General features: G+C 40.5%; 1 protein-coding gene across 17 annotated transcripts in view; it reads right to left on the bottom strand.

Moving 5' to 3' along the window:
• The window catches only part of huwe1 (HECT, UBA and WWE domain containing E3 ubiquitin protein ligase 1), a 47586-nt gene that overhangs the window by 19997 nt on the left and 2047 nt on the right, over nucleotides 1-25542 (bottom strand). For 11 of the 17 annotated variants that reach the window (XM_068598030.1, XM_068598020.1, XM_068598027.1 and 8 more), the window contains exons 2-44: nucleotides 24894-24963; nucleotides 20992-21042; nucleotides 20754-20823; nucleotides 18197-18295; nucleotides 16923-17129; nucleotides 16661-16813; nucleotides 16503-16565; nucleotides 16260-16337; nucleotides 16091-16138; nucleotides 15834-16002; nucleotides 15648-15748; nucleotides 15286-15436; nucleotides 15049-15176; nucleotides 14824-14964; nucleotides 14589-14694; nucleotides 14366-14473; nucleotides 14184-14285; nucleotides 13947-14027; nucleotides 13606-13712; nucleotides 12707-12884; nucleotides 12528-12619; nucleotides 12224-12444; nucleotides 12039-12096; nucleotides 11184-11360; nucleotides 10786-11031; nucleotides 10410-10543; nucleotides 10213-10325; nucleotides 9939-10118; nucleotides 9606-9822; nucleotides 9396-9518; nucleotides 9032-9269; nucleotides 7727-8083; nucleotides 6421-6471; nucleotides 5893-6015; nucleotides 5115-5210; nucleotides 4718-4987; nucleotides 2800-2952; nucleotides 2530-2657; nucleotides 2343-2424; nucleotides 1459-1635; nucleotides 773-1324; nucleotides 469-664; nucleotides 54-221 (exon numbers count right to left, since the gene is read on the bottom strand). In XM_068598030.1, coding sequence (XP_068454131.1) covers nucleotides 54-221; nucleotides 469-664; nucleotides 773-1324; nucleotides 1459-1635; nucleotides 2343-2424; nucleotides 2530-2657; nucleotides 2800-2952; nucleotides 4718-4987; nucleotides 5115-5210; nucleotides 5893-6015; nucleotides 6421-6471; nucleotides 7727-8083; nucleotides 9032-9269; nucleotides 9396-9518; nucleotides 9606-9822; nucleotides 9939-10118; nucleotides 10213-10325; nucleotides 10410-10543; nucleotides 10786-11031; nucleotides 11184-11360; nucleotides 12039-12096; nucleotides 12224-12444; nucleotides 12528-12619; nucleotides 12707-12884; nucleotides 13606-13712; nucleotides 13947-14027; nucleotides 14184-14285; nucleotides 14366-14473; nucleotides 14589-14694; nucleotides 14824-14964; nucleotides 15049-15176; nucleotides 15286-15436; nucleotides 15648-15748; nucleotides 15834-16002; nucleotides 16091-16138; nucleotides 16260-16337; nucleotides 16503-16565; nucleotides 16661-16813; nucleotides 16923-17129; nucleotides 18197-18295; nucleotides 20754-20798 — 6217 coding nt within the window. In that variant the 5' untranslated portion in view covers nucleotides 20799-20823; nucleotides 20992-21042; nucleotides 24894-24963. Of the gene's footprint in view, nucleotides 1-53; nucleotides 222-468; nucleotides 665-772; nucleotides 1325-1458; nucleotides 1636-2342; nucleotides 2425-2529; nucleotides 2658-2799; nucleotides 2953-4717; nucleotides 4988-5114; nucleotides 5211-5892; nucleotides 6016-6420; nucleotides 6472-7726; nucleotides 8084-9031; nucleotides 9270-9395; nucleotides 9519-9605; nucleotides 9823-9938; nucleotides 10119-10212; nucleotides 10326-10409; nucleotides 10544-10785; nucleotides 11032-11183; nucleotides 11361-12038; nucleotides 12097-12223; nucleotides 12445-12527; nucleotides 12620-12706; nucleotides 12885-13605; nucleotides 13713-13946; nucleotides 14028-14183; nucleotides 14286-14365; nucleotides 14474-14588; nucleotides 14695-14823; nucleotides 14965-15048; nucleotides 15177-15285; nucleotides 15437-15647; nucleotides 15749-15833; nucleotides 16003-16090; nucleotides 16139-16259; nucleotides 16338-16502; nucleotides 16566-16660; nucleotides 16814-16922; nucleotides 17130-18196; nucleotides 18296-20753; nucleotides 20824-20991; nucleotides 21043-22329; nucleotides 22467-24893; nucleotides 24964-25542 lie in introns of those variants that run through there. The other 6 variants (XM_068598036.1, XM_068598035.1, XM_068598031.1 and 3 more) reach the window with 5 other exon arrangements.

The raw sequence follows: 25542 nt of genomic DNA, 5'->3' as shown, positions 1-25542 counted from the left end.
GAAATGTTCGAATTACCATTTCCATCTGTCTGGAGCTTATGAACATGTCTTACGTTCTTCAGGAGCATGGTAGGCGGCCAGAGCATTGAGCATGTCATAGATGACTTCCTTGATAGTATCGGGGATAGGAGGTAAGGGGGACAGTTTCAGAGGAGTGGTCTTAACCAGCTGCACAGCATTGGGCCCCTTAATCCGAAGGTTCTCAAACTCGTCATCAGAAGCTGTAGAAAAAAAGAGAGAGTATGCTTACCGAAATAGCAGACATGACAGGAAAGCTGAATAAATCTATCAATACAATTAACAGATTCCTTCTTTGACCTCTGTAAAAGGCAGGGTTTTCTTACAGTCTGTACACACAATTTCTTTTTATAAAATGGCATAACACCAGTGTATCGCAAGGTAAAGTACTATTAAAATCTATTCCATTTTAAGTTTATCACACCTACTTAGAAAAGCTTGCACACTCACCTGTGCCAGCCCCCCGGGGTGCAGGCAGAGCAATGCGAACACAGTTGCTGGCGGTTTCAGTAAAGCACTCAGGGTTACGACAGGCAGCAGGTCCCAGGACGCGAAGGATATAATTGATTTCTCTGGACCCAAGACTGCCTGACACGACTCCTGAGGTGGTACTACCTGCGCCGCTGGTTACGGCAGACCTCACAACCTATGGCAAAAGATTGTCAAGGAATTTGTTAACGCTATCAAAAAACATATTATATATTCTTATATTACTATTCAGAAATATTATCCAAACAGTACAAGAATGACTAACCTTCTCCATGGTATGTCGCAGTGTGGCCGGGTCTTCTATGATGTGTCTGAACAGCAGTGTAACAAGCGGGGTAAAGCCATTGAAGCCGGAGCTCTGAGTCAGGCCCAAAATCATCCGTGTGCTCTTCAGCTCAGCAAACATCATAGCATATTGGTGATTGCGTGTAAGACGCAAACACAGACGCAATGTGGCGTGGAGTGTGTCTGGGTCCACAGGAACACTAATCATACTGACACAGGCACGAATAAGAACGGTGGTCATGTCCTCAGTCAGGCCTTGTACAACAATATCAGCGCTCTGAGAGTTATCAGACTCCAGAGAAGTTGAGGGGCCATGTGTCGTCTCCTTCTGCTGGCTGGAATCATCCTTAGGAACACTCATCTCCACTGCTGCTCCTGAGTCCAGGTCAGTCTGAGTTTCCTCTGCTTTGCTCTTGTCTCCCTCTTCTCTCTCTGAGTCAGTGATGCTACCAGTCTTGGTAGGCTTAGGCATGCGAGGCACTCTCTGGACAGTTAACATCACTGGCCTCCTGTTACCAGTCTCTTCGTTTACCTGACAAACAGAAAGGTTTTGAATTAAACAAAGAAATCAGATATTCAAAAACAACTATAAAAGTGTATATATATATATATATATATATATATATATATATATATACTGTCAGAGGAGAAAGTGTTTGTGTATACCTGCACCATGGTGTTAAACTGCACAGTGTATCTCCGGCGTCCGGCTGTGAAGCGGACACTGCTCTCCCCAGCCCTCCACGCTGAGTCAATAGTACTGTTGTTTGATGCACTGTAACTGCACCAACGGCCTGAGCGGTCATCAAACCAGCGCCAGTTATTTCCATTTGGTTGCAGATACTAAAGAAGAGCCAAGAAAAAACTTAGTAAGTGTACAAAAGATGAGCATAATATACAACATACACCTTACAATGTAATCCAGACATGCCAATTCAATGACTCTTGACACAAATGCAACATTTCTTGAATAAAGTGTTTATCTTCCAAAGGGGGTAATGACCCATTGAAACAGTGCCATAGTTTAACACAGTATAGTGCTTCAATTGAAACAACCGTTTCAATTGAAAAATTAATCATGACCTCCTTAGTGCATGTCTGCTTTGTTGCAGGCAACACCCCCAAATAGTCATGAAACACAGACCCTATCTCATTCACCATGATTTGGAAGTGTTAAAAAAATTACATCAATATTTATATCTATACAACCAATGTATTTATGATTACATGATCTACTGGAGCAGTGTGCAAATGATCCGTTTTTTTAATGTTAGAACTATGGACTGCTTTTTGGGGGACTTGCCAGAACCCCAAAAGTCACCAAATTTTGCACACGTCTCAGGCCTGGTGAAAATAGCCGTATGAAATAGGAGTGAAAGTGTGTTTAAAAAAAAAAAAAGGCCTAAAAAGTTGAACCAGCCATCTATTCATGAACTCAATGCATGGTCGTCTTTAACTGTGCTTGAAACGTAGCATACCTACTTCAGTATCTAATGTTACAATTGTAATGACTCTACTTGTTGTTTGGTTTTAATAAAGCTGACTTGTACCTTGTTCATTTGTTCCCTGCGCTTTGAAGATACTGCCATCTTCTCATAGAAGTCAATGATCAACAGTACTGGTGTGATCCATCTGCAGGAAGAAGTCATTTTTATGGTTAAATACAAATTCACAACACAAACAAATTAGGTTGAAGAGCTAGTGCAACATTTGTATGTAGGGCTGTGCAAAACTCACTTGGGTGTCTGTAGGTCTTTCTGTTCTTTACCAGCTTGCAGACAGGGCTGCACAACCTCAAGCAGCTTGATCAGCAAATCAAGAATCCCACTGTTCTCCACTACTCTGGCACCCAACAGCTTCAGTTCCTACAGAGACAGACACATGATTGTTTGGGATAAGTGTAGATGAACAACATTAGATTTATACATACATACATACATACATACATACACACTAACCAAGTGTGGGTTTTAAGCTTACAACTCTCATTGAGTGCATTTCTGTTACCTCAAATAGCAACGTGAGCAGCAGAATTCGTGTTGCAAGCTTGGAGGCTTGGGGAAGTGTGGCCATCTGTCTGGTCCACTCAGCCACAGTCTTTGTGTCGCTGGTAGTCAGGGGCTCAGCCGCCTTGATGAGTATGTCTGCTGCCTCCCACACCTACACAGCACATGAACACAATAGGGCTGAAACGAGAATGCTTGTTTTGCAACACCTGACTTTTAAAATTGTTTCTTTCACTTGTACTAAAAGACAAAAACAAAAACATATGCCATGGCTTACAAAGCTTAATTTGCACTTAAGACATGTTAGGTACTTATGGAAAACATTTACTCCGAAACACCTAACAATTAAATTAAGTGTCAGTGTTTCCCCTAGGTTTACAGCTTCAGAGGAGCGGGGGGGAGGGGAGACCTCTCCATTAGCTTTTGGCAAAACGCCCCAAAATAAAAATCGCCAAGTCGCACATGCGCATTTCTTAACCGTGAACATTTAGCCGAAAGTACAGGTATTTCTCCATGTATTTATTAATGACTTAGTTTTATGTCCGTGTACTTTGTAATGTGTGAAGCCAGCAGCTCATTGTTGGAACAAGACACGAGCACTTTGACTCGCGACTCAGGAAAGCTGCTCAGCTGCTCCTTACAGGAAGGCTACTGTTGCCATCTTCTACCTGGGAGCGTTTAAAGCGCAGATATAGTTGTCTGCTTTTCACGCGACATAACGCTCTCTGCCCGCTGCTGGGTGCTCAGCGCTCACCTGTGTGCACGCACGTGTCTCTGCGCATCGGGACGGAACAACGACGTGCGCGATACAGAGAGGAGTGTTCACGCGCAACCACGCAGAGACAGAAATGACAAGCTGTCGTGTAGATCATGTCAATAGAATACGGCTGTTTAGTTTGTTTAATAACTGAACAAGGTGGAGACCTGTTCTATAGGAAAGAGAACCTTAAACGACGTATTGTGATCTGGCGCTATAGAGAAAATTACAGGGGCGCGGGGGGGTTATTTCACGGGGGCGCCCCGCCCCCTTAATATAATGGTAGGGGAAACACTGAGTATAAATCTGCATCTGTCAGATGTCACTTTCAATTTGCCATTCAATAAAACAAGAATGAACTCATCTTCCACGTCTTCCTAAATTATTTGATCATAAGTGACCCTAGATCTTTATTGAACCACAATAATGCATACATTTTGGCTCTAAATATTTTTGGGGAGCAACATGTTTGGGTCCTATGCACTCTACCAAGTGTTTTGATTGAAAAGGTTCAAACTGATTTGTCAGTCCATAGTATGCTCAGCTGACATTCTGGAATCCAATTCCAATACAGTAACCCTCGACTAACTTTCTATTTATATTGTGATTGTGGGTACCCTGGTCATTTTAAGGGCTAACATTGTTTACCAAGTATTTGTGCTGTAGTAAGTGTTTTAGTACTGAAACGGGAAGCAGCCAACAGTGGCTAGCGTAATTAGCAACGGATGCTGCTCACGCACTATCAACAGTACTGATGTTTTAAGAAAGGATTTTCATGAACACACCTGCTTATATTCCAGCTTCTTATAGGCAGTATTGTGCACTTGTAGCTTTAAATTGAGACAACTTCAACACATTCTGTTGCCAATATTACAGTTTATTTGATCAATGACTGCAGATTTCTTTTAGTCTCATTTAACTATTGCTCTGAAGGATCTTTGTCTCCTTCTCCATGTAAAAACATAACCTTTCTTTACTAAATAACATTCATTTTTAAACCCAATAAGCAGGAAAGACTATTTAGACATATAGAGTAATACTCTCAACCACTTGACTGCAACAAATCAAATGTGGCAAGCAATCCCAAAACTTTTGAACAACAGTGTACACACATTGTGGGCTCGAGTGAGCAAACTGCAATATAAAGCATTTATCCACTGACCTGGTGGACAACCTGGCCGAGGATAAGCTCTCTGTACTCCGGGCCGCTCCTCTTAATGGCGGTCATCAAAAGGTCACATAGTCGATAAACTGTGTCAGGCAGCTCATCCAGAAGGTGGAAGCAGCCAGGCAGCATGGAGTCAGTGAAGGTATGCAGCTCCTTGGGGTCCAGTGGCTCAGCCTCCATGAAGCGCTCCAAGCAACGGGCCTCCTCTTCCTCTGCCCGTTCCCTGGCTCTCCTGTCCTCTTCCTCACGCCGACGTGCTGCTTCCTAATGCAGACACAGAAACAATCACAACTGCTGCTCAGATACTTCATTTTGAGCTTTCCTTTAGAAGCAATTAGTTCAGAATGAAATGTTTTTTTTCTCTATATTTTATTTGAGCAGTGTAACACACCTCAGGGGAATCAGATCGCTGCTCCATGCTGACCTCTTGCCCAAGTGACATGGCAATGGCTCTCATCATCTGGTCCTCTTCAGACATAGTCAGGTCCTGGATCAAACAAGGGGAACAGTTTTAGCTGTCTGAATTTGACACTCATTCATTCAGACAGATTCATTCATTCAGACAGACTCATTCAGACCAAACGCAGAAAAATCACACAAATAAATTGCACGTCAATTTAGAGAGATTTACCTCTGACCACAAAACACCAAAGTAGTTTCAATTTCTGCAAATTTCGTATGCTGATAAAAACAAGCCAACTAATAACATAAAATGTCTTGGTCAATTCATTATTTAAATAAATGTTCTATTCTCGTTCATACCGTCACAACATGGATATTGATTTCTTTCTGGTTTTGCAAAAAAGAGTTTCCTCTTTGACAAACTATATGAGTAGCCTACAGAAGAGGGGTAAACATACCATGTATTTTTCTAAGTGCATTTTTGGTAATGTTCTAATATTCACATTATTTGAGTAAAAAAATTACATGTAGTTGTAATAGGTATAATAAAACTTGACCATACAGAAAATCGCTAATATTAAATTAGGCCTATTACTATAATCATTACCAGCCATGGAAGCATAAGCTCACGGTCTTTCCTTGAGAAACGAGAAAATTCTGTATTTTTGCTTAGTTTTTCCCCCCCATTTGTCATTGATGTAAATAAGGCATTTATGAAAGTTACAAAAGATGTAAGTATGTGTGTGTTTCTGTTAATGAAGACTTACTCTCACTGCTCCACCGATAAGTGGAGGAGGGTGAGTTAGAAGGTACTCCGTGGCCTGCTCCATGGTGCTGGTGTTCAGTAGGGCCTCCATGGCATGTTCTCTTGAGAAACCCATATCCATCAGCTAAAATGCCAAACAAAAAGGCAAAGAAACACTTAACAGACAGTGTCAGGAATGAAAACCAAATATAAAGGGGGAATTATGAGGGACAAATGACAATGACATAAATAGTGAGGGAATGTCAAAGACACTTGCTATCATTAAGGCCGAGGAGACATTCTTCCACATCTTCCATTTTTTTTTTCGACTAATGAGTGAATATAACCTTTGTACATCTCTAAAAAATAAATAAAAAAAACGCTTCTGTCACAACACTATCCTGATGTTTGGGCTAAAAAAAAAAACTAAAACGTATGAATCTCCATAATCCCTCTAAATTGCCCTTTTCAGTCCTACCTCTCCAAACTCTATTCTTTCCTACTTCCCTCTCTTCAAAATGTATTCCACTCTCCCTGATGGCTCTTATACCTGCTGGCGGTGCTGCTGGTGGACCTGTGCGCGCCTCTCTCTGCACCTTTCCTGTTATAAAACAAATGGTGGCCCAGGATTCAGTGCATATATAATATGGGAGAGGAAGATTGGTAAATAACTAATCTAGTCTAACCAAAAGCCCCTCTGTTTTGGCGTGTTGCTTACAGGGCCATATCGATAGTGCCAATATACAGCGATGCTATATGGAGTTTGATAAGAAGATTCTAATAAATCAAAGTTAAATTTCTAGTACTAGTTGTTTTTTTGCGACTGCATTTTAAGGATTTGGGAACTTCTGCAGATTGTGGAGCCGAGGCTGCGGCTATGACCCAGACTATCCCCCTTTCTGTACCACACTAGCAGCAACAGGGAAAACACAGGAGAGGGTGAACACTGATTTTAGAGCTAGGCGCCGCAGTTGGTGGAGCGTGACTGTGGCCCAGCTCATGATAGGAAACGTCTGGCTGTAACCACATCAGAGTGTCGATTGGCTCTTAGATTTGACAGCAACAAACGTGTTGTAGAACATTTTTATTTTATGTGTAGTTGTAATACTTAACACTTGACCATCAGTCTCAGGTTTAATCTAAAAACATATCTTGTGAGGTTGATAATAATATAGTCATTTATATAACGTATATCAAAACCAGTAGTAATGCATTTTACAGGCAGACAAAAAAGAACAAAGGATGCAGCTGCACACATATTTCTACATAAATATATATGTATAAATACATATGAATGAATCCAAACGTGATCTACAGATCAGAACTAACAGGATATTTGTTTCTTTGACTTCCTGTGTATACTTTGAAGGCAGCTGACCACTGTCCAACTTAACCACAGTTTTGTCAATGCCCCTGCTGCTGCCATCTGCTCTCGTCTGGATTCCTGGCGAGGCACAGCTCTTTCGAACCGAGCCTACTGTCACAGGGTCGTTGCTCAGTTTGTCAAAGGCCTGCATCCCTTCTCAACAGTGGAGTCAAAAGGAATCAGGTAACACCTAATAAAAATGTCAGTGTATACCAAGTTGTTTAATACATAGTAATGAATAAGGGTAGCAGCTGTGTGTTGAACTTTATTTAGCAATTTGCTGGTTTATTTGATATATTTCTTGATTAGATGACATTTGTTGTTGGCATTGAAATACTATAGGCTACAATAGTGACCTACATATACAACCCGTTTAAAGTTCCTCAAAAGTAACTTTAACAGTGATTTAAAAAATAAATATATTTCCTGACATTAAAAAAAAAAATCAACTGTGAAAGGTGTCTAAGTGCAAGACAGCTTTCCCACATACCTGTGTAAGCTGGGCCTGGTTAACCTGGGGGTCACGGCGGGGAGTAGAAGTGGTTGAATCATCCGGTGCTCCGCCTGTTGCTGGCACTGCAGGTGCTGTTCCAGTTGCTGCTGGTGCCTCTCCACCTGATGTAGTAGATGCTGTAGCAGGGGCCCCGCTGGGTGCCAAAGAAACCGTGGAAGCCGGCTCGTCATCCGGGCGCACAGCCCCCTCTCTCTCCTTGGTCAGGCGCTCCTGAATTACAGGCTCCCCTCTCAGTATGTGGCAGAGGATGGCTAGCATCGATTCAGCCATTCTGCCTCCATACACCTTCAGTGGCTTTCTGTTCCACAGACTGCGGATGCAAGTGAATGCAGCCTTGATAAAGGAGAGACTGTGTTACAACAACAAAGCACCATCATGCATTCACAGCAAAACCTCTAACTCTCAGCCCTCATTTGGATATGCTAACAAACCAAACAGCTTACATAAGAATGCAGATGAGAATGAAAGTATGGTGCATTTCAACCAGGTTAGAGGAGCGTGTTTGCCATGTTCACAGAGAGTCCAAATTAACTAACTACTACGGTGAACACAGCAATGCCTGTCCAAATGATCTTTTGTGCCTAAAAAATATATTAGATCTATTCATATTACACATTAATTATGATAACCATCTCTTGATAATGAAAACAGTATTGCTTTCCAAAGAAATCCATGGGGCCCTTTTCTACAAAAGAACACAATGAGGGACGAGGAGTGAAGACTGAGGTGCATGTGCACCATCCACACAAAGTGTAAAAAAATGCATGACATATTTTGTTAGGTTTCCTCCACTGGGTTTTGTCAAATCCGCTCATTTTTGAAAAACCTCTCCGAGCATAAGTCGGTCTTGCTTACATTAGTCAAGCCTTTACTGGTTGCATTTTAAATCTTTTTGAAAAGTAATCATTGTTATTGTGTAACATATCATGCATCCCTCGCAATTAATCAACTACTTTTGAGTAGTAGTCAATGACTACTGAAAATTAAGTTGTCAATGCCCTCTTGGTGTTGAATTTATGTTCATAACTCATTGAACTTTTTTGCCGTTTCTTGTTCATTTCTTAACATGTTAATAAAAAAGGTAGAAATGCAACAGAAAACAATCTTTTTCGATAAGAGAGCAGGGAATAATTTTATACTTTTCTGATTTACCTGGCAACTATGTTCCCTCAAGCTTACCCACTTGAATGGCACACAATGTATCCTTCCCATGTGCAAAAAACGCGAACGCAAAAGAAGACCGCAATCGCCTTACTTTTTCTACAGCTAAGGGATACTGACCTTCTGGGTGACTATGAGGAACCGAAGGGCACTGAACTGGGGCATGGTGGGTGTGACCCCAGGCATTTTAGCTGGCAGGGAATGCGGTGAGTCAAGCACAGTGCTTGGGTTCACCATCTTCTCCACCAGCATTAACCAAGCATCCAGGAACTCCCCTGTCCCATCTGGTAGATCAGTATGCTCCAGACCCTCAGATACAGGCACCTTCCCACCCATTGACAGAGCCCAGTTGAATGTCCTGCACACAACCAATAAAACTCCTCTTTAACATAGAAAGACAAATATTACGGATATTAAGACGCAAAATCTGAAGATGAAATACTGTTCTTGAGCTTGAGATGTCACTGCACATGTGGAGACTTACTCAAATAAGGCATCATGACCTCCAGAGCAGAAGAACTTTTGCAGCATAAGGTGGTAGGGATACTTCCTCTCATCAAACAACATGGGGGATGTGAAGCCCACTGAGCAGATGAAGAAAGTCAACCTGCCAAACCAAAAGTATAGAATAAAACACTCCATATCATCCATGTGTACAACAATGGAAGCAATGGTAGTTGTAGTTTGCTCTTACCTAAAACGAGGGGTGGGTGTGTAGGGTGGAGGCTGCCAACTCAGACCTTTCGTGAGGAGCTTTGTCAGGGCAGAGGCAGTTGCCCGGGCAGCAGGCGTGGGGGTAGTGCCTGTGCTTGTGGCATGGTGGGAGCGGCGTTGGCGCACCGGGGAGCCCACACACAGCTTCACCAGCAGGCCAAAGAGTTCAGCTAGAGCCCTACCTAATCGAGAGGATGCTGGAAAGACACATGAAGGTTAGTGCGAGAAGATAAAATAAGACAATTTGTTTAAGAAGAATGTTAAAATTATTAACAGATATACAAATGTGACTGTGACATAGAAATTAGCTCACCAGAGAGTAGTGGTTTTATCTGTTTTATGCGGGTGGCCATAGCCGGGGTAAGTTTTGACTTGGCCTTAGGGTCTGTTGCGGTGGGTTCATCTGTCTCCATGGGAGCCAAGGTGTCCCCATCTAGACCCATGCCTTCCAACAGTCCACCAGTAGTTGAATCCACAGTCACTGCTTCAGAATCTGCAGGATTAAAAAGGTAGAGAAGATTGAAGTGGCTCGAGGGTCTCCATGGACGTGGTGGTTTTCAGTGAACAAAAGTAAATGGTTGAATTACCAGTTCTCCTGGAGCCAGATGATGCGGTTGCTGCAGTGCTGCCAGATGGCTTCTCCTCTTTGGGCACCAGTTTCTGCATGTCGGCCTGGCCAAACTCACATCCTGGAGGCAGACTGTTGGGCAGAGGCGAGAGGCGTTACAGGATTACAGCTAATCGAAAAGTACAAATAAAAGGGGGTAACGAATAAGTAATTTACCTGTTAGGCGTGCAAAGGGACAGCAGCACGGTGCTCTCCCATACCAACGAGCAGTAGAGCTGACTAAGCTTGTTAAGAACACTCAAGCCCAGCTGGGAGCCCCACTGGTTGACTGAGATTGCTCTGATCTCACTCTGTTTGGAAAGGGAGTAAAAATATTTAGAGCACTAAACCATTCTGAGATGAAATATGAATGATTCTGCAGTCCAAACTAGCTACAGTGGTAGTTTTGTGAAAAGAGCCTCTAAAAATGTGCATGTTACAACATATTTTACAGACTCAACCAAAATAAAGATTCAATTGAACTAAATTCAAAAGGTAAAACAGGGTAAAGGGGTGTGAATTTCATTAAGTAAGAAAATATATCCATATTTACCTGTCCTACTCTGCAGGTATGGACAAACATGAGGATGTAGGCATGCGCTGCAGTAAGAGCATGTAGCAGTGGTGTGGCACGAGCTGACAATGTTGGGTCGGTGACATGGCCCGCATTAGCCAGTTCTCTGAGAAGCACAGATCCACCAGGCACCTCAATCGGTCGATGAAGTGGCTCCAGAGACGTCAGGATACTGTCAAGTTGGCACAGGCCCTCCTGAAGTACCTTAGGCTCATGAGAGAGAGTCTAACAGGGAGAATTTAAGGGAAAACACTATTAAATAAAATGAGTCTTTTGACTACATCCGGCACAGGATATTGACGTTATTGTCCGTCATCACTGATACATAAATACTACAACAAAAATAGTCACAACAGTAATCTTTCGATTGTGCTCACCAATATAGACTTGCAGACACCAGCCACAGCTTGGCAAGCAGCAGACGTGGGGAAGTCTATGGGCAAGTTGGGCAGGCCCAGAATAGAAACCAGAGGTAGTAGACCTTTCTGGTTGACAAACTCCTGGCAGTGGTCATCTGTGGTGTTGTTGCTTAGAATGGATTCCACAAACTTCATCTAGAATACATTTGCATCGGAAATCAGTGCCTAAACTGTGAAATTAGTTGAGCAGTGTTCATTAATAACCCACTGTGGCAGCTCATCACAGTTTATTTTTAATCACCACAGTTTCATGACAAACCAAAACTATCTTTTGTTTCACAATGGGATAGCGGACTGGCCTTCTCCAGGTGCGTAACCAACGCAGCCATGTGCAGCGACCGGCTCAAGTTCAGCTTAGAAGGTGAAAGTGGCTTAGGCCCGATTAGTTGATTTATACTTTGTAGTGACGCAAAGTAGCCTAAACAGTAAATATTAGTCAAATAAATGCAGTGTTAAGTTAGAAGTCTAAAATTCCCCTCAGATTTAGTAGAGTAGAAATACAATGTTAAATAAAAAGGAAATATTTAAGCCAAATACCTCAACAGTACAGTAATTAATAAGTACTTTGTTACATTCCACCACTGCTAACACACAATTGTTAGCAAGAACATTCTTTATAGACCTAGCCGCTTAATTATGTCAAATGTTCTTTTGGGGAGCATAGCGCTTTGACCCCACTAGAAGGTGCCAGGTCCACCCATCATAGTCTGATGAAATCCTGTGAGAAAAGATGGGTGAGCTCTGCTTTATAGCTTGGAATACGTCACAACATGCCCAAAACCATACCAAAACTTTCAAGAAAATCCCACTTACCACATTCAGGATATAATCCATGAGAGGAATTGGTATCCGTTCCTCAGTGCCCACGACCCTGCAATAATCCCGACATCAAAATGACTACAAACTAAAACATTTGAAATCTAGTTGATTGACTTGAAGAAAATCAAAGTCTGTAAAGAATTGTTCTATTCTATTGCGTTATGAACTCAGCGTCATACAGTTCAAGTGGCACTGACTGTCTGTTGGTCTCTGGTTCCCCCTGCTGCTGGCTGAATGTGTGCAGAGCCTCCTCTTCCTCTTCATCCTCACTTGAAGCTTCTTCAGCAGCGTGGCTGGAGCGTGCTGGTGGCACGGCTACAGTGCCATCTGCTTTCTGGATAGACGGTTTCTGGCAGATGTACTCTGGGGCACGACCTAAGTTGCAGATCTCCTCCAATAACTGCAACACAAATTTACCTTGAGTTATTCTGCAAAACCATGTGACAAGACTAGAAAGACTGTTTGTGAATAAAGACACACTACCTTAATAATGGCAGTAGTAGCATCAGTCTTCAAAGTGGGTTGGTGCCTCATGAGCTCATCTACAGCACTCCCTAAGTTGGATGCAGTGTCACCTGAAGCCAAAGCATGAACATGTCATCCATTCAAGTAGGTTCCACGGACAAAGATCTGAATATCAACATATATAGAGTTTAACTTACCCAATGGGTCTGAGCTGCGTCGCCGTCGCATGGCAGGTAGGTAGTCGGGGGACAAAAGCACTTTGAAGAGGCGCTCAAACGGCTGGCACTGAACGAAAGAGTGCAGGCCTCTTGCGTTCAGGCACAGGGCGCTAAACACATTAGGCAGAGAACCTAACACCTCACGGGTAGCAGGGACCTGGACAGAGACACAATGAAGAACATGAAATGATTTAAACACTGAATTTGTGATTTGAACACACAAGCGTTCTCATTTTTAGTGCTGGCTTTACACAGTTTCGTGTAAAAGGATTTGTAATCATTTTTCACAAAACTCAAGGACCTGTAGTTTTGCAGTCAAGTTGTTTTAACATGTCATAGGCAACTTGAATCAACTTTGTATTGTTTTGTATCCATATCCAAATTTTTTGTGTTGATTTTCTAAACACATATTTGTTAATCAATGCACACCTGTAAACACTAAATGGAGTCAGAGAGTGTATTTTTAAGACTACATTTCTTCTTATTCAGCATCTGCACACAGACATGAAGGTATGTTTTGATGCATCTGGATACTGAAGCTTAGAAAGATGTAAATTTAGTGAATAAATATACAGGTCTGACACCTGATCTATTGACACAGAGCAACACATTTGCAATGAAAGTCAACCATTATTCAAAGCAGATTAAATTATAAATAAACATCTGAAATGTATATTTGAAATTGTTAATAAATTCTTTTAGCCACCTGTGAAATACTAGTAACAATTTCGTATTATTGAATTTTTTAAAAGGTGCTGCAACAATGACAGAACATGAAACAGATAATAGTTAACTGGTGTTAACTGTCAAAAAGGAGATGAAAGAGAGGTGACAGGATTAAAAAAGGCAACACACAAGAAAAGGGGCTGGAAACTCACATCTTTGATAAGAAGAGCATGTAGCATGACATCAGTGAGACCATTATCCTGCAGGGAGGAGAGCAGGGATGGCTCCTGGAACACAAACACCGTCACAACCTCCGTCGCTACAAACCCAAAAGACAGAGACAACAGCAGGAGGGGAAAAAAAGAGGATCATGTTAATAATCATAACATATTTTATATAGCATTAATAAGTGAAAAGAGGAATTGCATTACATTACATTTAATTCTCCATTTTACACCCAATTTAACATGACATCTCTATAGTCAAGTGGGATCACTCTGCTCAGTCAGAAGAGTACTTAAAGGACTTGTCTGAAGGTCTACTGTGAACTCACCCAAGAGGAACAGTGAAGGGCCATAATACTCTGCATTACTGATGATGTGCTTGAGTGAGGTAGGCAACGACCCATCCATTACTGTTGTGATAAAGAGGGTACAGGTAGGCATTAAAAACCAAGATTTGCATCGTGAAATCTTGAAGCAACAATGTATTAACGTATTAATGTATAAACACGATTAATACAACCTTGATCTTAAGTTTATCCAACAAGTACGAATTGCCAATGACTCACCGTGGCGGATACCATCAGAAAAGGCAGGGTCCTGGATTGCTTTCTTCAAGAAATTAAGCATCGACTTTAACAGTGCTGCCCTCTGGGGTATACACTGCATACCTAGAGAAACAGAGTGTCATAGCGACTGACAGAGTACAATAGTGACATTTTTTTGTTTTTGGTGTCTTTGCTATGTGTACCTGCACGAGGCGCGTTAGCAGCACTGGTCTGTGCTTTGAGGTCCGCTTCAGGTCTGGAACCAGAAGATGTGGATGGTCCAGGGCTGCTTTCCATGGCAACTTCTGACACTAATGATACATAATGTTAGTTAATCAAAACAAACGTATTTGGCGATATTGACGGCTAGCCTAGAATTTAAATTACAGCTGTTACTTATGGATATTAATTAATGAAGGAACTTACTCTCCATGTCTGTGTCCATGTCTTCAGACTCAACAGTTGCACTAGGCCTTTGGATCTTTGGCTTGATGACAAAAGGGCACTCTTTCCTTGACAGGTCCACCTCATGCTACACAAAGTGATTGAGAGAGAGATAAAAGGAAGAACTAGTGAGTCCAGAGGTTTAGCAAAACTTTCACTGACTCCGTAGCTGAAGGCTGCAGTGTTAGGAATGAGATATGCAAAGTACTTAACCAACCTCTAGCCTGCTGATAAAAATAGTAAGGCCGCTGTGGGACTGGAAGGCAGCCATGTCAAGGTTGGTGATGAGGTCCACGACCCGCACTGCTCGCGTCACAAAGGTGATCTGGTCCTGCTCATCACCCAGAAACTTGATAACCTACAAAGTAAGATCATAAAGAGGGCAGACTTAATTAAAAAAACACTTGATTGGTAATGACGTATTGGTAGGATCAGGATATACCTTCAGGAGGGCTTCCATCATGCCACAGGACACAAGGGCTTCCCCTCCAGCATCATAGCTAGCCAGGTGGTAGAGGAATGAGAAGAGTGCAGTTGCAAACTGGTGTGGATAGGGTTCCATCAGAGGATCTAGGTGAAACAAATTGAAAAGGTTAACAAACAAGCTTTCTTAAAAATGTTTCACCATCTTGACTATTAAACACCAAACTGTGAGAAAACGTTTTGGATGCATTCTCACCGATCATTGCTTGTATGCAGTTGCGCACCAACACAGGCAAGAAGCCATGGTAGGAGGCAGTGCCGGTGCAGTCGATAATGTTGGAAAGCTTGGGCGTCCTCTCCAGATGGACAATCGAAGTTAAAGTGCGCAAAGACGCTGCTTTGATATCCTGAAGGAAAAAAATCAAACTCAGCATTCAGAAAACTAAATATGAAAAGGGACTTAATCTTCATGTGTACACTACAGTGTCATGACAGAAATTTTATGATCGCACAAGATGTCAAATGTAATTTTACAAATAGAGTGCTACTGCTAATGTAGCATAGACAATTAATGTTATGACAAGGTGATTAAGCAGAAAAAGCAAAATACTTTCTTACCACAAGCTGTTTGTCTGTAATCTGTAATACATCCACCAGCTCTTCTATCAAGCCGTTATACAGAATACTGTTGGCCGACTCTTGGAGTGCATTTGAATACACTGCAAAGAAAAAGAAAGCATCAGAAATTAAAACTTGGAACCAAAACCTTCGTCACTTTATCTTGGGAAGGAGGCTTCTACTCACCCAGTATAGAGATAGCATGCAGTCGGGCCTGCACAGCCTGCAACCTCTTCTTGTGATTTGAGAAACCATGGGCCAGTCGAATGTGTGTGAACAGCAAGGTCTGCTTGTCTTTAGGGATGTTATACATCACTGTCAATGACTCCATGATCTCAGATGGGCTCTCTGAAATCTAAGAGATGCAGAACATGTGTTGGATGAAGGACCTAAAGTATTATTTTTGCTCAACTGTTAATGTCCTAATTCTAATCTGACTGTACCTTGTCAAGCTGCTCAATGTGAATATAGTGTAGTGTGTTACTACTTGTCTGCGAGGAAAAGAAGTTCAGAAACGTTAGGGAAGACGTGTAGCAATCGAAACATTCCAAAAATAAATTTAGTTTTGATTACATGAGATATAGATGAATAAAAAAATATATTGGTCTTTACCTTCTTCTCTACTTTTACCTCTGGGCCCGGTTCAGCGTAAAACTCAAAGTGCAGTGTGGTGGCACTGGGTGGGTACTTCTGCTCATGTACCATCAGGGGGCAGCAAAGTAAGGGATGATAGTTTACATATAGTGGATAATTAGTCTCGTTTGACAGTGTTTAATGATAAACATAAAACAAATAGTCCCATAGCTGTATGTAGTTGATAGAGACAAGTATTACACACAGACTGTAAATTCTTACCGTCATAAGCAGATCCCTGCAGCACTCAGCCAGACCAAAGCCATTCTCCTTTCCTCCCCAGCTCTACAAAAGAGAACAAAGAGACAAAACAATACAGCTTTTTCTCTTGAGGGGCAGCTGAAATCATGGTAATAGAAAAACAATGGCATTCACTAGACCTCAGCCAGGTGTTGCAAACGGGCTAGTAGAGGCGTCCTTTTGTCAGATCCTAGTCTTGTGATGTAGTTGGAGCGCTTACTGAACACATAGAGCAGGTTCAGCACAGACAGGACCACCTGCATGTCACATGACGCTAACAAGGTGGTTAAGTGCTGTAAAAGGGGTGAAAGTGATGGATGAAAGAAGGTAAAGTTAGTGAGCTGCTTTACTTTTTCCAAAAAAGCAGAGTAGTAGTCCAGAGTATAGCAGGTTCAAGCCTACCTCTATGGAGCTGTAGAGGTGCCTAGAGAAGCTATACTCAATGAGCAGGGCTGTGAAGTTGAGCACTGCCAAAAGCAGGGCTTTGAGCTGTCCATTATCAGGACGGTCACACACCAGCAGCCATGACATATTCTCCACTGTCTGGCCTGCATCACACAGGATGCCATCAAAGCGGTCCAGTAGATCCACCCAGTGGTACAGCTCACACTGTTGAAGATAAATAATCTTCAGGGATCAATGCAAAAAAGGTAAGACATCCCAAGTTTTTTATTTTTGTCTATAAAAACAGGGGACTGCATTCTGTGTACAAGTATTCAGAATAGATCAAGTCTTATACAAGCAGATCACAGATTTCCTCAAATAAACTTGACCTGCAATTTAACATATTTCATGACTTGTGTAGATTTGTTTTTTTTTTTACTTATCAAGTGGTGATAGTCAAACGTTTTTACATTAAACGTCTGACAAACACGTTCAAAGATGTGTTCAAACAATCTTTATATTTAGGGTGGTGTTTACATTTGCTTTCCTACTCTCTGCCTACTCTGCACTTACTGCATACAGGATCTTGTTATCTGCCCATCTTATTCTTTACTTTTTAGGTTTTCTAGTGGAGCAAAGGGATTACCTTTTAAAATGATCATACCAACAGGGGAATAGTAATTACCGTTTGAACAACCAAGGCATCCTGGTGAGCAAGCAGTCCAAGAGTACATCCAAATTAAACCAGTTAAAAATATATATATTTTTACCACTCCATTCACACTAATTTTATGTCATTTTTAACTTACCCTGTGGTCTTCTCATTTTAAAATGTTGATATAGCTGATCACAGCATAGCTGTTGTCATTAATATAAATGTCTGTATTCATCCATGTATTTTCTAAGAGGATGTACAAACTTAAAAATAATAATGTGCAGGACAGCAGCATGAGAATGACTGGTGTTCAACATGTAATGTCAATGAGCCACAAATAAATCACTATTCTTTACTCATTACATTAATCGATAGTTATTCAGGTCTGGGCAGACAACGTTGTCTCTACAAAAAAACAATCAAGAACTAACGTGGAAAAGTAGTTTTCCTGAAAGCACGATTTTTAAAGAAATCATAATTTTGTGTAGACAGTCTAAAGCATGTCTGAATACCTGTTAAGTACCTGGAAAACACCTCTTATGTCTGATATTTTACAATCATTGAATAGTGGGAACTGACAGGGTTCCCAAAGAAAAGACTGAGGATGGTGCCTCTCCCCATTTTCTTTGGGGCTTACCTTGCCAATATTCCAGGTCTTGATGTGCTGCAGTTCAACCAGCAGTTGCTCATCACTGCATGCCTTGAGCTTCTCTATAAGTATCCTACAGTCAGCAGGCTGTTGGTTCAGAAGAGGAATACAATGGTTAGCCAGTTGTGAGTGCATGGACCTCCAATGCCTCTTTTCTACGAGCATAGTATAACACACATTAGCAATGCTGTGACATTAAAAATCTGCATTTCCTCTGTTTATTTAAAGTAGTGGGGGAACCATGCTGTCCTACAATACCAATGTTTTTGTAGCATTTATAAGAAAGACCAAACTATGACCTTAAATTAGTCACTGCACTATAATAGTTGGCTTAACACAGTCCAACGAGCAGTTCTGAGTAAGCATACAGGCAGCATAACAGCTAGAAACCTTAAGATGTATTTATGCACGCAGGATTTGAGGGTCGCAAGTGTCTACATGGTCAAAGTGATGTTACACCATCAGACACAATGCTTTGAAGGGGTTCTGCGTGGGAGGTTTTTGAAAATTCTTGTACATCCAATATTTTATAACGAAGTGGATGCGATAAAAAAACAGAACTTTGAACATGGCGGTTTTCTGTGGTGACAAACTTGCCTAGAGTATACAAGTTGCAAGGGTTTCCATGTCACTATTCCACTTCAGCTCATGCCCCTGCAACTGTTCTTGACGAATGTCAAAATTGTAAACCATAGAGAAAGCTTTGATATTGTAATGTAAGTGGTTATTGGCATTGAGACACAATTAAACTAAGTATTTAAATACCTGATTTGAATTAAAAAACACCCATTTTATATTGCTGAGAAAACATTTCCTTCAAACAACTGTACAACTTTCTCGCCATAAACCAGATTTCACAAGAATACATTTCAACAATTTACATTTGTCCAATATTCAATTTTAATGTATAGACCTTGAATACAGTATAATGCAAGTCAATGCAACCTCTGTTGTAGGTAGCTATTTAGCTCTTTTAAAGGCAGGACTGTGCTACAGTGAAAACCTGTGTTGTAGGCAGACATGCACTGCGACAATTCTTGGCAGCATGTATGGGAATGAATTACAATATAATAAGTGTCTGATTAAGTTTGTTGTTCCAATGTTTTGAGCTTAGTTTTCCACTTTATTTTGGATTTACAGTTGTGAAAAACATAAATAATATATTGTGTGTTTGGCTGTGACATTACCATATGTGCTGCTGTGTGCTGACTTTAAACTATAATGGGGCAGCTGGACATATGGGTAAATGTTACCAGCAAAAAAATCTGAACAACTTAACCAATCAGTTAGTCACAGATCATGGCTTAGCTGAAAACCAGCAAATTCAAATCAGCATCTATCTAATCAACTGGTGCATCTTTTAGTAGCGGTGGGAATCACCAGAGGTCCCACAATACAGTGAGTATTGCAATATATTGCAATTTATTACTTTTTTTTTCAACCACAAATTGTACCCAAAGGAAAACTGTCAACATATTTCATCAAATAAGATAAGGTTTTAGCCCGTTCATCTGAAACTGGGACAAACTGATCAACAGTTTTTATAAATGTTGCACCTGACAAACTGAACTGAATTGCTTGTATCACAGTCTGCTTAGTCACATCAGAGAGGGGGAGGATCTTACTTTTGTGGTTTATCTCTGTGCAAAGAGTTTTTATTCCTACCACCCACCATGAAAATAATCCCTATTTCTGCTTTATACTTGCTGTGGAAATCCCAAAGACATCGAAGGATCAAACGTTGTTGTGTCTGGGTTCATAATATTATCTGTAGAAATTTCACCTACTGCTCCAGGAACTGTGTCGGGATGACGGTGTTACAGATTAACAGGTGGCCGTGTTAACTGGCATCTTTTGGCCGAAAGATGCCAGTTAACACGACCGCCTGGTATTCCGTAACACCAGCCACTTCCAGCGCTACTATGGTATTGGTAGCCAGTTTGATTTATGTTTCTTTTTTTTCCTACGTCTTTGACCAACGCCGTCACGGATATTGTCCTGTGCACCATGCAACAGCTGTGCGAGCAACGGCACTACGAGTGACAGAAGTCCTGACGTTTGATTTACACGCTCACTGCGCATTTCTCATTTCTTTCTCCGTTGCCTCCCATAATTGATTACATAAAAGATTGACACTTGGCTTCCATGTATCGATACAATATTGCCACGCAAACTAATGTGATACTATGCTGCATCGATTTTTTCCCCCCACCCCTATCTTCTAGTGCTCCATTAGTCAGCACATCATTTTGCAAAAGGAGGAATAGTATGTATGTTATACTCTTTTAAAAAAAAACTAAAAAAACAACCACAGTTGATATCAAGGGATGCGGGAGACCGACGTCTACTACTGTTAATGCAAATATCCAACCTCCAACACATAGACTTCAACACCTTTTACTAAGCTCCCCTGTTATTTTGAAATTCCCTTGGATTGTGACATCAGGATTTCCAATCTCATTTGGTCATAATAAAGCCCAGATTGGGTATCCCAACTTGTATTGAAATCATGAGGTAGAAATGGCCTAGCTTTAGGCATACTCACAGCTTCCGTAGGAGTTTTCTTTAACTTGCTTCTGTCTACCTTCATTGTCGATAATCTCTATTTGTTGCTCCTGTTGAGAAAACCATGTACATTAGAAATACCATGTTATATGGAATTTAATAAATCCAATAACTGATTCTGATTTAAATTAGTCATAAATATGTATTTACACATTAAATGCAATTCTAAAACCAATGAGATATTCAGATTTAATAACGAAGTTGTAAAATATACTTACAGAGAATTAATTTGGCAATACCCACATAACAGCATGTTCCAGTCACGTTATCTGTGATTTAGATATATTTTTTAAATTAGACTGATGTCACACATTTTAAAGACCATGTACAATAATTAAACATGTTCAATTTCAAAGAGTCTCTTTGTGCATGTGCACACACACACACACACACACACACACACACACACACACACACACACACACACACACACACACACATTTTTACAAAGCATATACAATTATGATAATACATTTATAATCATGAATACAAATGAGATAATGATACACAATTTGATTAAGTTAGCAAGGTCTGAACGTCACAAAGCAGACTGAGGCTGATCAATTGCTAGTGGCTAACTAGCAGCATAGCACACAAAGTTTATTAAAATCAAGCTGGGGCCTACTTAATGCCCAATAACATGTGTCTAATATGTCTTGTATTTCACTCTGATATCACAATAAACTGATGTATGCTGCTTTCCCAGCATCAACTAGAGTGACATGACGCTGAACGGTTTAAGTTACAGCCACATAGCTAACAAGCTAACGTCAGCCTTGCTAAGAGCATAACGTTATTTACCTATTAACAAATCATCACACATGTGTTGGACTGTCATTATGAGTCACAAACGACATTGGTTTGCTTGGTGACTGCCCGGCAATAGTATGGCGAAAGAAGACAATGGGAAGCTCAACATACCGAAGAAATCGGTCACTAACGTTTGCTACGGAGTTTGTTAGCCCGGGACAAGCTAGCTGTGAGCTCCCAGTGACGTTAGCAAATGATCTTTTTTTTAAATACTTCAAAGCATTTGGATACCGCCCAACCACTAAAGTCAGCCAAGTCACAAACGAGCCATATGTGTAATCGACGTAAAACATAAGAAACAGCTCACGGAAAATCAAGCAATGTTAGCCATCTGTGCCAGAGCTGTCAATTCAGATCTAACAAATTCACCATGCTGTCCTGACCTGACTCTTGACTAATTTAGATCGGGGCTGCGGAGGCCGTAAAGGAAGCTCGCACTCCCTACTCCTGCACCATCCCCGACTCAAGTAAAAACGAAACCGTAAAAAACACTCGGTGATCAGCGACACTAAAATGGTTGCCTGTCAAGTACGTGGAGCCATAGCGTTACTTTGTTCCGGCTCTTTGCCGGTTTCCACGGCTATAGACAGTCGTAGCACGCGCTAGCTAGCAAGCTAGCTCCCGTTAGTTGAATAGCAAGTAGAAACGCAAAATAACTCGCTGAATCATTGCTGGAAGGGTCTAACGTGACACTGTGAGTTTAGTTTTCAGTTTTCGTTTAGGCAAATTGACTACCGGCTACATACTCTATAGAGAAGTGTGTTCATCCGTCCCTTGCATTATTTGTCAGAGTATCCGCGCTTGTTTCCATAGCACACAGGCACTAGCTGTTGGCACAGTCATCATGACTCTGGGTAGTGTGCAAAAAGTGAATAACGTTCCGGCAGGGGATGAGTGGCCACTGTTTATCGATGCAGTGCATGTTAATAGAAGGCAATCGACCCTACGTGTAACGCATCAGCGTCATATTTTATCCTTAACAATTAGGATCAACACAGGTCTCCAAGACGACAAGAAACGACACAAAAAAAACAAACACTAGAATGAAGATAAATATGACTACATCATCTTTAAAACTATTTCCATCGAAATCCATCAGGTGCTCAACTGTCAACTCTGATGCATTCTTGATTGTGAACAGTGAACCAAAAACACTGAAGTATTAAAACAACACATGACCACAGCAGCAGTATACATGCACAAAAAGTAAAGAGCCAACATTTGGAGACCATATTTTATGAAAGCAGGAGCCTATTTGGTTATGACTAAACCAGCTATTAGAAATTCAGCACTCTGGTTTTTAACATCAGCCGAGTAAAGATCACAAATGATGGCACAGATTAAATAAAAATGTTAATTATTCAATTATGTCATTATCAATTTTGTCTAGGTTATCATTATGTACCAATTCAATTTTGCAAATCTCAAGAAAAAGTTATCAGGATTCATTATCCTGCAGCCAGCCTAATTAATCTACATCAAAATACAAACAGCATCTGTCGTCTTTACTGTCCTATCCAAATAAATCTAAGACACAATTAGAAATGGTCCTTTTAAGTCTTAAGGAAATGTATTATTATTACCAATGTAAGGAGAAATGTTTGTTACTACTTTATTAAAACAACAAACTTATTGAATTGGCTAATGAATTATGACCTGGTTATGAAAACTTGATCTATGATGATTTTGATGAAAAGCAAGATATTGCAGATGTTCTACCAGTCTATTCTGACCAGTGCACTACACATTCTTCCTAGTCTGCTGGGGGAGCAGCATTGGAGCCAAAGGCACCAACAGACTTAAACTAGTTAAGAAGGCCGGCTCCATTGTTGGCTGCAAATTGGACAGTCTAGAGAAGGTGGTGAAAAGGTAGTCACTGAAGAAATGATTATCCATATTGGAGAATCCAGACCACCCTCTCTCATCCAGCTCTGCTGTCTCGAGGACAGATACAGATTATTACTGCCCAGTGCAATAAGATTATATCATAAATCACCTCTGGCCAAATCAATCACTTAAATAAAATACTGTACTCTGTTTGGGTACATCTTTGCTTAATTGTTTGGTTTGTTCGTTAATTTAATATTATTCTATCCTATTTTTTGGATAATACGCCTTTTTTTCCCCATTGCTTACCTATATGTATAAATACTGCTGAAGAGAAGTTGAGGCACTGAGCCTTTAACAAAATGAGATCCTTGCTGCTATCAATAAAATAGGATGTGCTGCTGTTTTCCATGACATCTTTATGATCTGTGTCAAATAAGCACAACTGGTTATGAAAACCTAAATAATTATTATTAATTCAATTGACAATGTGATGCAAACGCACCTATCTTTATGACAACATCAAAAACAGCAAATGTGAGTGTTTTTACTGATAGAACAATGTGACTTCAACAGCCGTTTAAATTAGTCAAAATCATGTGACGAATATAACAGTTGAATTGGATGAAAAAAAAAAAAACACAGGTAACATCAAGGGAAAATCTCACTGAGGAATGGGATTAGAACAGTGCCTAACCAGGCGCAAAAATGGCTAAAGGAAAGTAAGTTTGATTGCGCATTTGATCGTAGAGAACTGCAATCTATGAAATTTGTAGAGTCCTGTCTGGGTTGAGATTATTCCATCTGTGTGTCACATTTTTTATGTTCCATAAATATTTCTAAGAAGTATAGACCAGTGTTTCCTCATTCTCAGCTCTTCAAGGGACAATAGGACCGTTAAAGTAGCATAAAAAGCACCCATGAAACTGCGGTCTGCCCAGTGAGGCCGACACGCTGGACTCTGAAGCCCCAACACTGCTCAGAGCGCTGTTCACTTGTTTATTCAAAGATTATTAATATTGAACGTGTTGTGTGTCTAAATTGCACCAGATCTGAAAAAAGCACCCTCTTAGGTCCCCAGCAAAAGTGTGAAGTTTTGATTGAATAAGTTGTACAGACAAAGTTTTCTTCTTTTATAGTTAGATACATTACAAAGTATGTGAACTCATCCAATGAAGTTCTTCACAGCATCTATGGATCATCACAAGGAACGATTGCCTTGTTCTTAAAAGAAAATGCTGCAGTATCAGTTTATCAAAACATTGTTATGGATACTGGTATGTGTGGAAAATGAAATTGCACCACATAAATGTTATATCAGCATTGGATGCATTTTTTAAATTTAAAATATCTTATTTAAAATTACTTCATTCACACTCAAGTCTATTTTAAACATAAAAAGTAGTAGTTGACATATATTGTAAGGGGGGGGTTAAGGCAGAACAGTTTAAGTCAATATAGTAAATTAGCTAGCAGTACATACCAGAAACAGCTTTGGTTCAATGGCTCCCCCATTCTCATCCTTGGCTTGCTTTTCTGTTTCTTATAACTATCTGAAAACACAAACACTCAAATCAGATATGATAATAAATTCAAGCAGTTTGATCTTTGCCACTTTTTTGACAATTGGAAGCATAGTTCTGTTAAAATGGCAAAATGTAGTTACATACTGTTTAACTTTTTTTTTTTCCTGGTGTTTAAATCAAAACCTGAAATTGTATTATAACTTCTGGGCATTTTGTTGGACACTTTTAAATCCAACATGCTAAGCATGTACATGTCTTAGTGTGGACAACTAAATAAACTTGAATAATTTGCATGCATCTTTATGATTAATCAGCTGCTTGAATTGACAGAACATTCATTTTGAGTTGTAGGCCATCACTATCACTAAATTGTTTGTAACATAAATGATTGTATTACAATCTTTGTATTTGGGCATATATTTTCACAGATCTACAAGTCCACTTTTTCAGCTGCCTAAGTTTTAAAGTTAGTCTCTGGTGTCCATAAAATCAACTTCAGTGTGCCAGCTATAATGGACTGGTATGACTTAAACTATGTCATTATCTACAGAATAGTGAAATACAGTACTATTCACAATAGGTCCACTCCTCTTTTTGTCAAGACAT

This window comes from Clinocottus analis, unplaced genomic scaffold (genome assembly GCF_023055335.1).
Source record: "Clinocottus analis isolate CAN_PGR_092001 unplaced genomic scaffold, fCliAna1.0.p SCAF_4, whole genome shotgun sequence".
Taxonomy (NCBI): domain Eukaryota; kingdom Metazoa; phylum Chordata; class Actinopteri; order Perciformes; family Cottidae; genus Clinocottus; species Clinocottus analis.
This window is presented reverse-complemented; position numbering and strand designations above follow the sequence as displayed.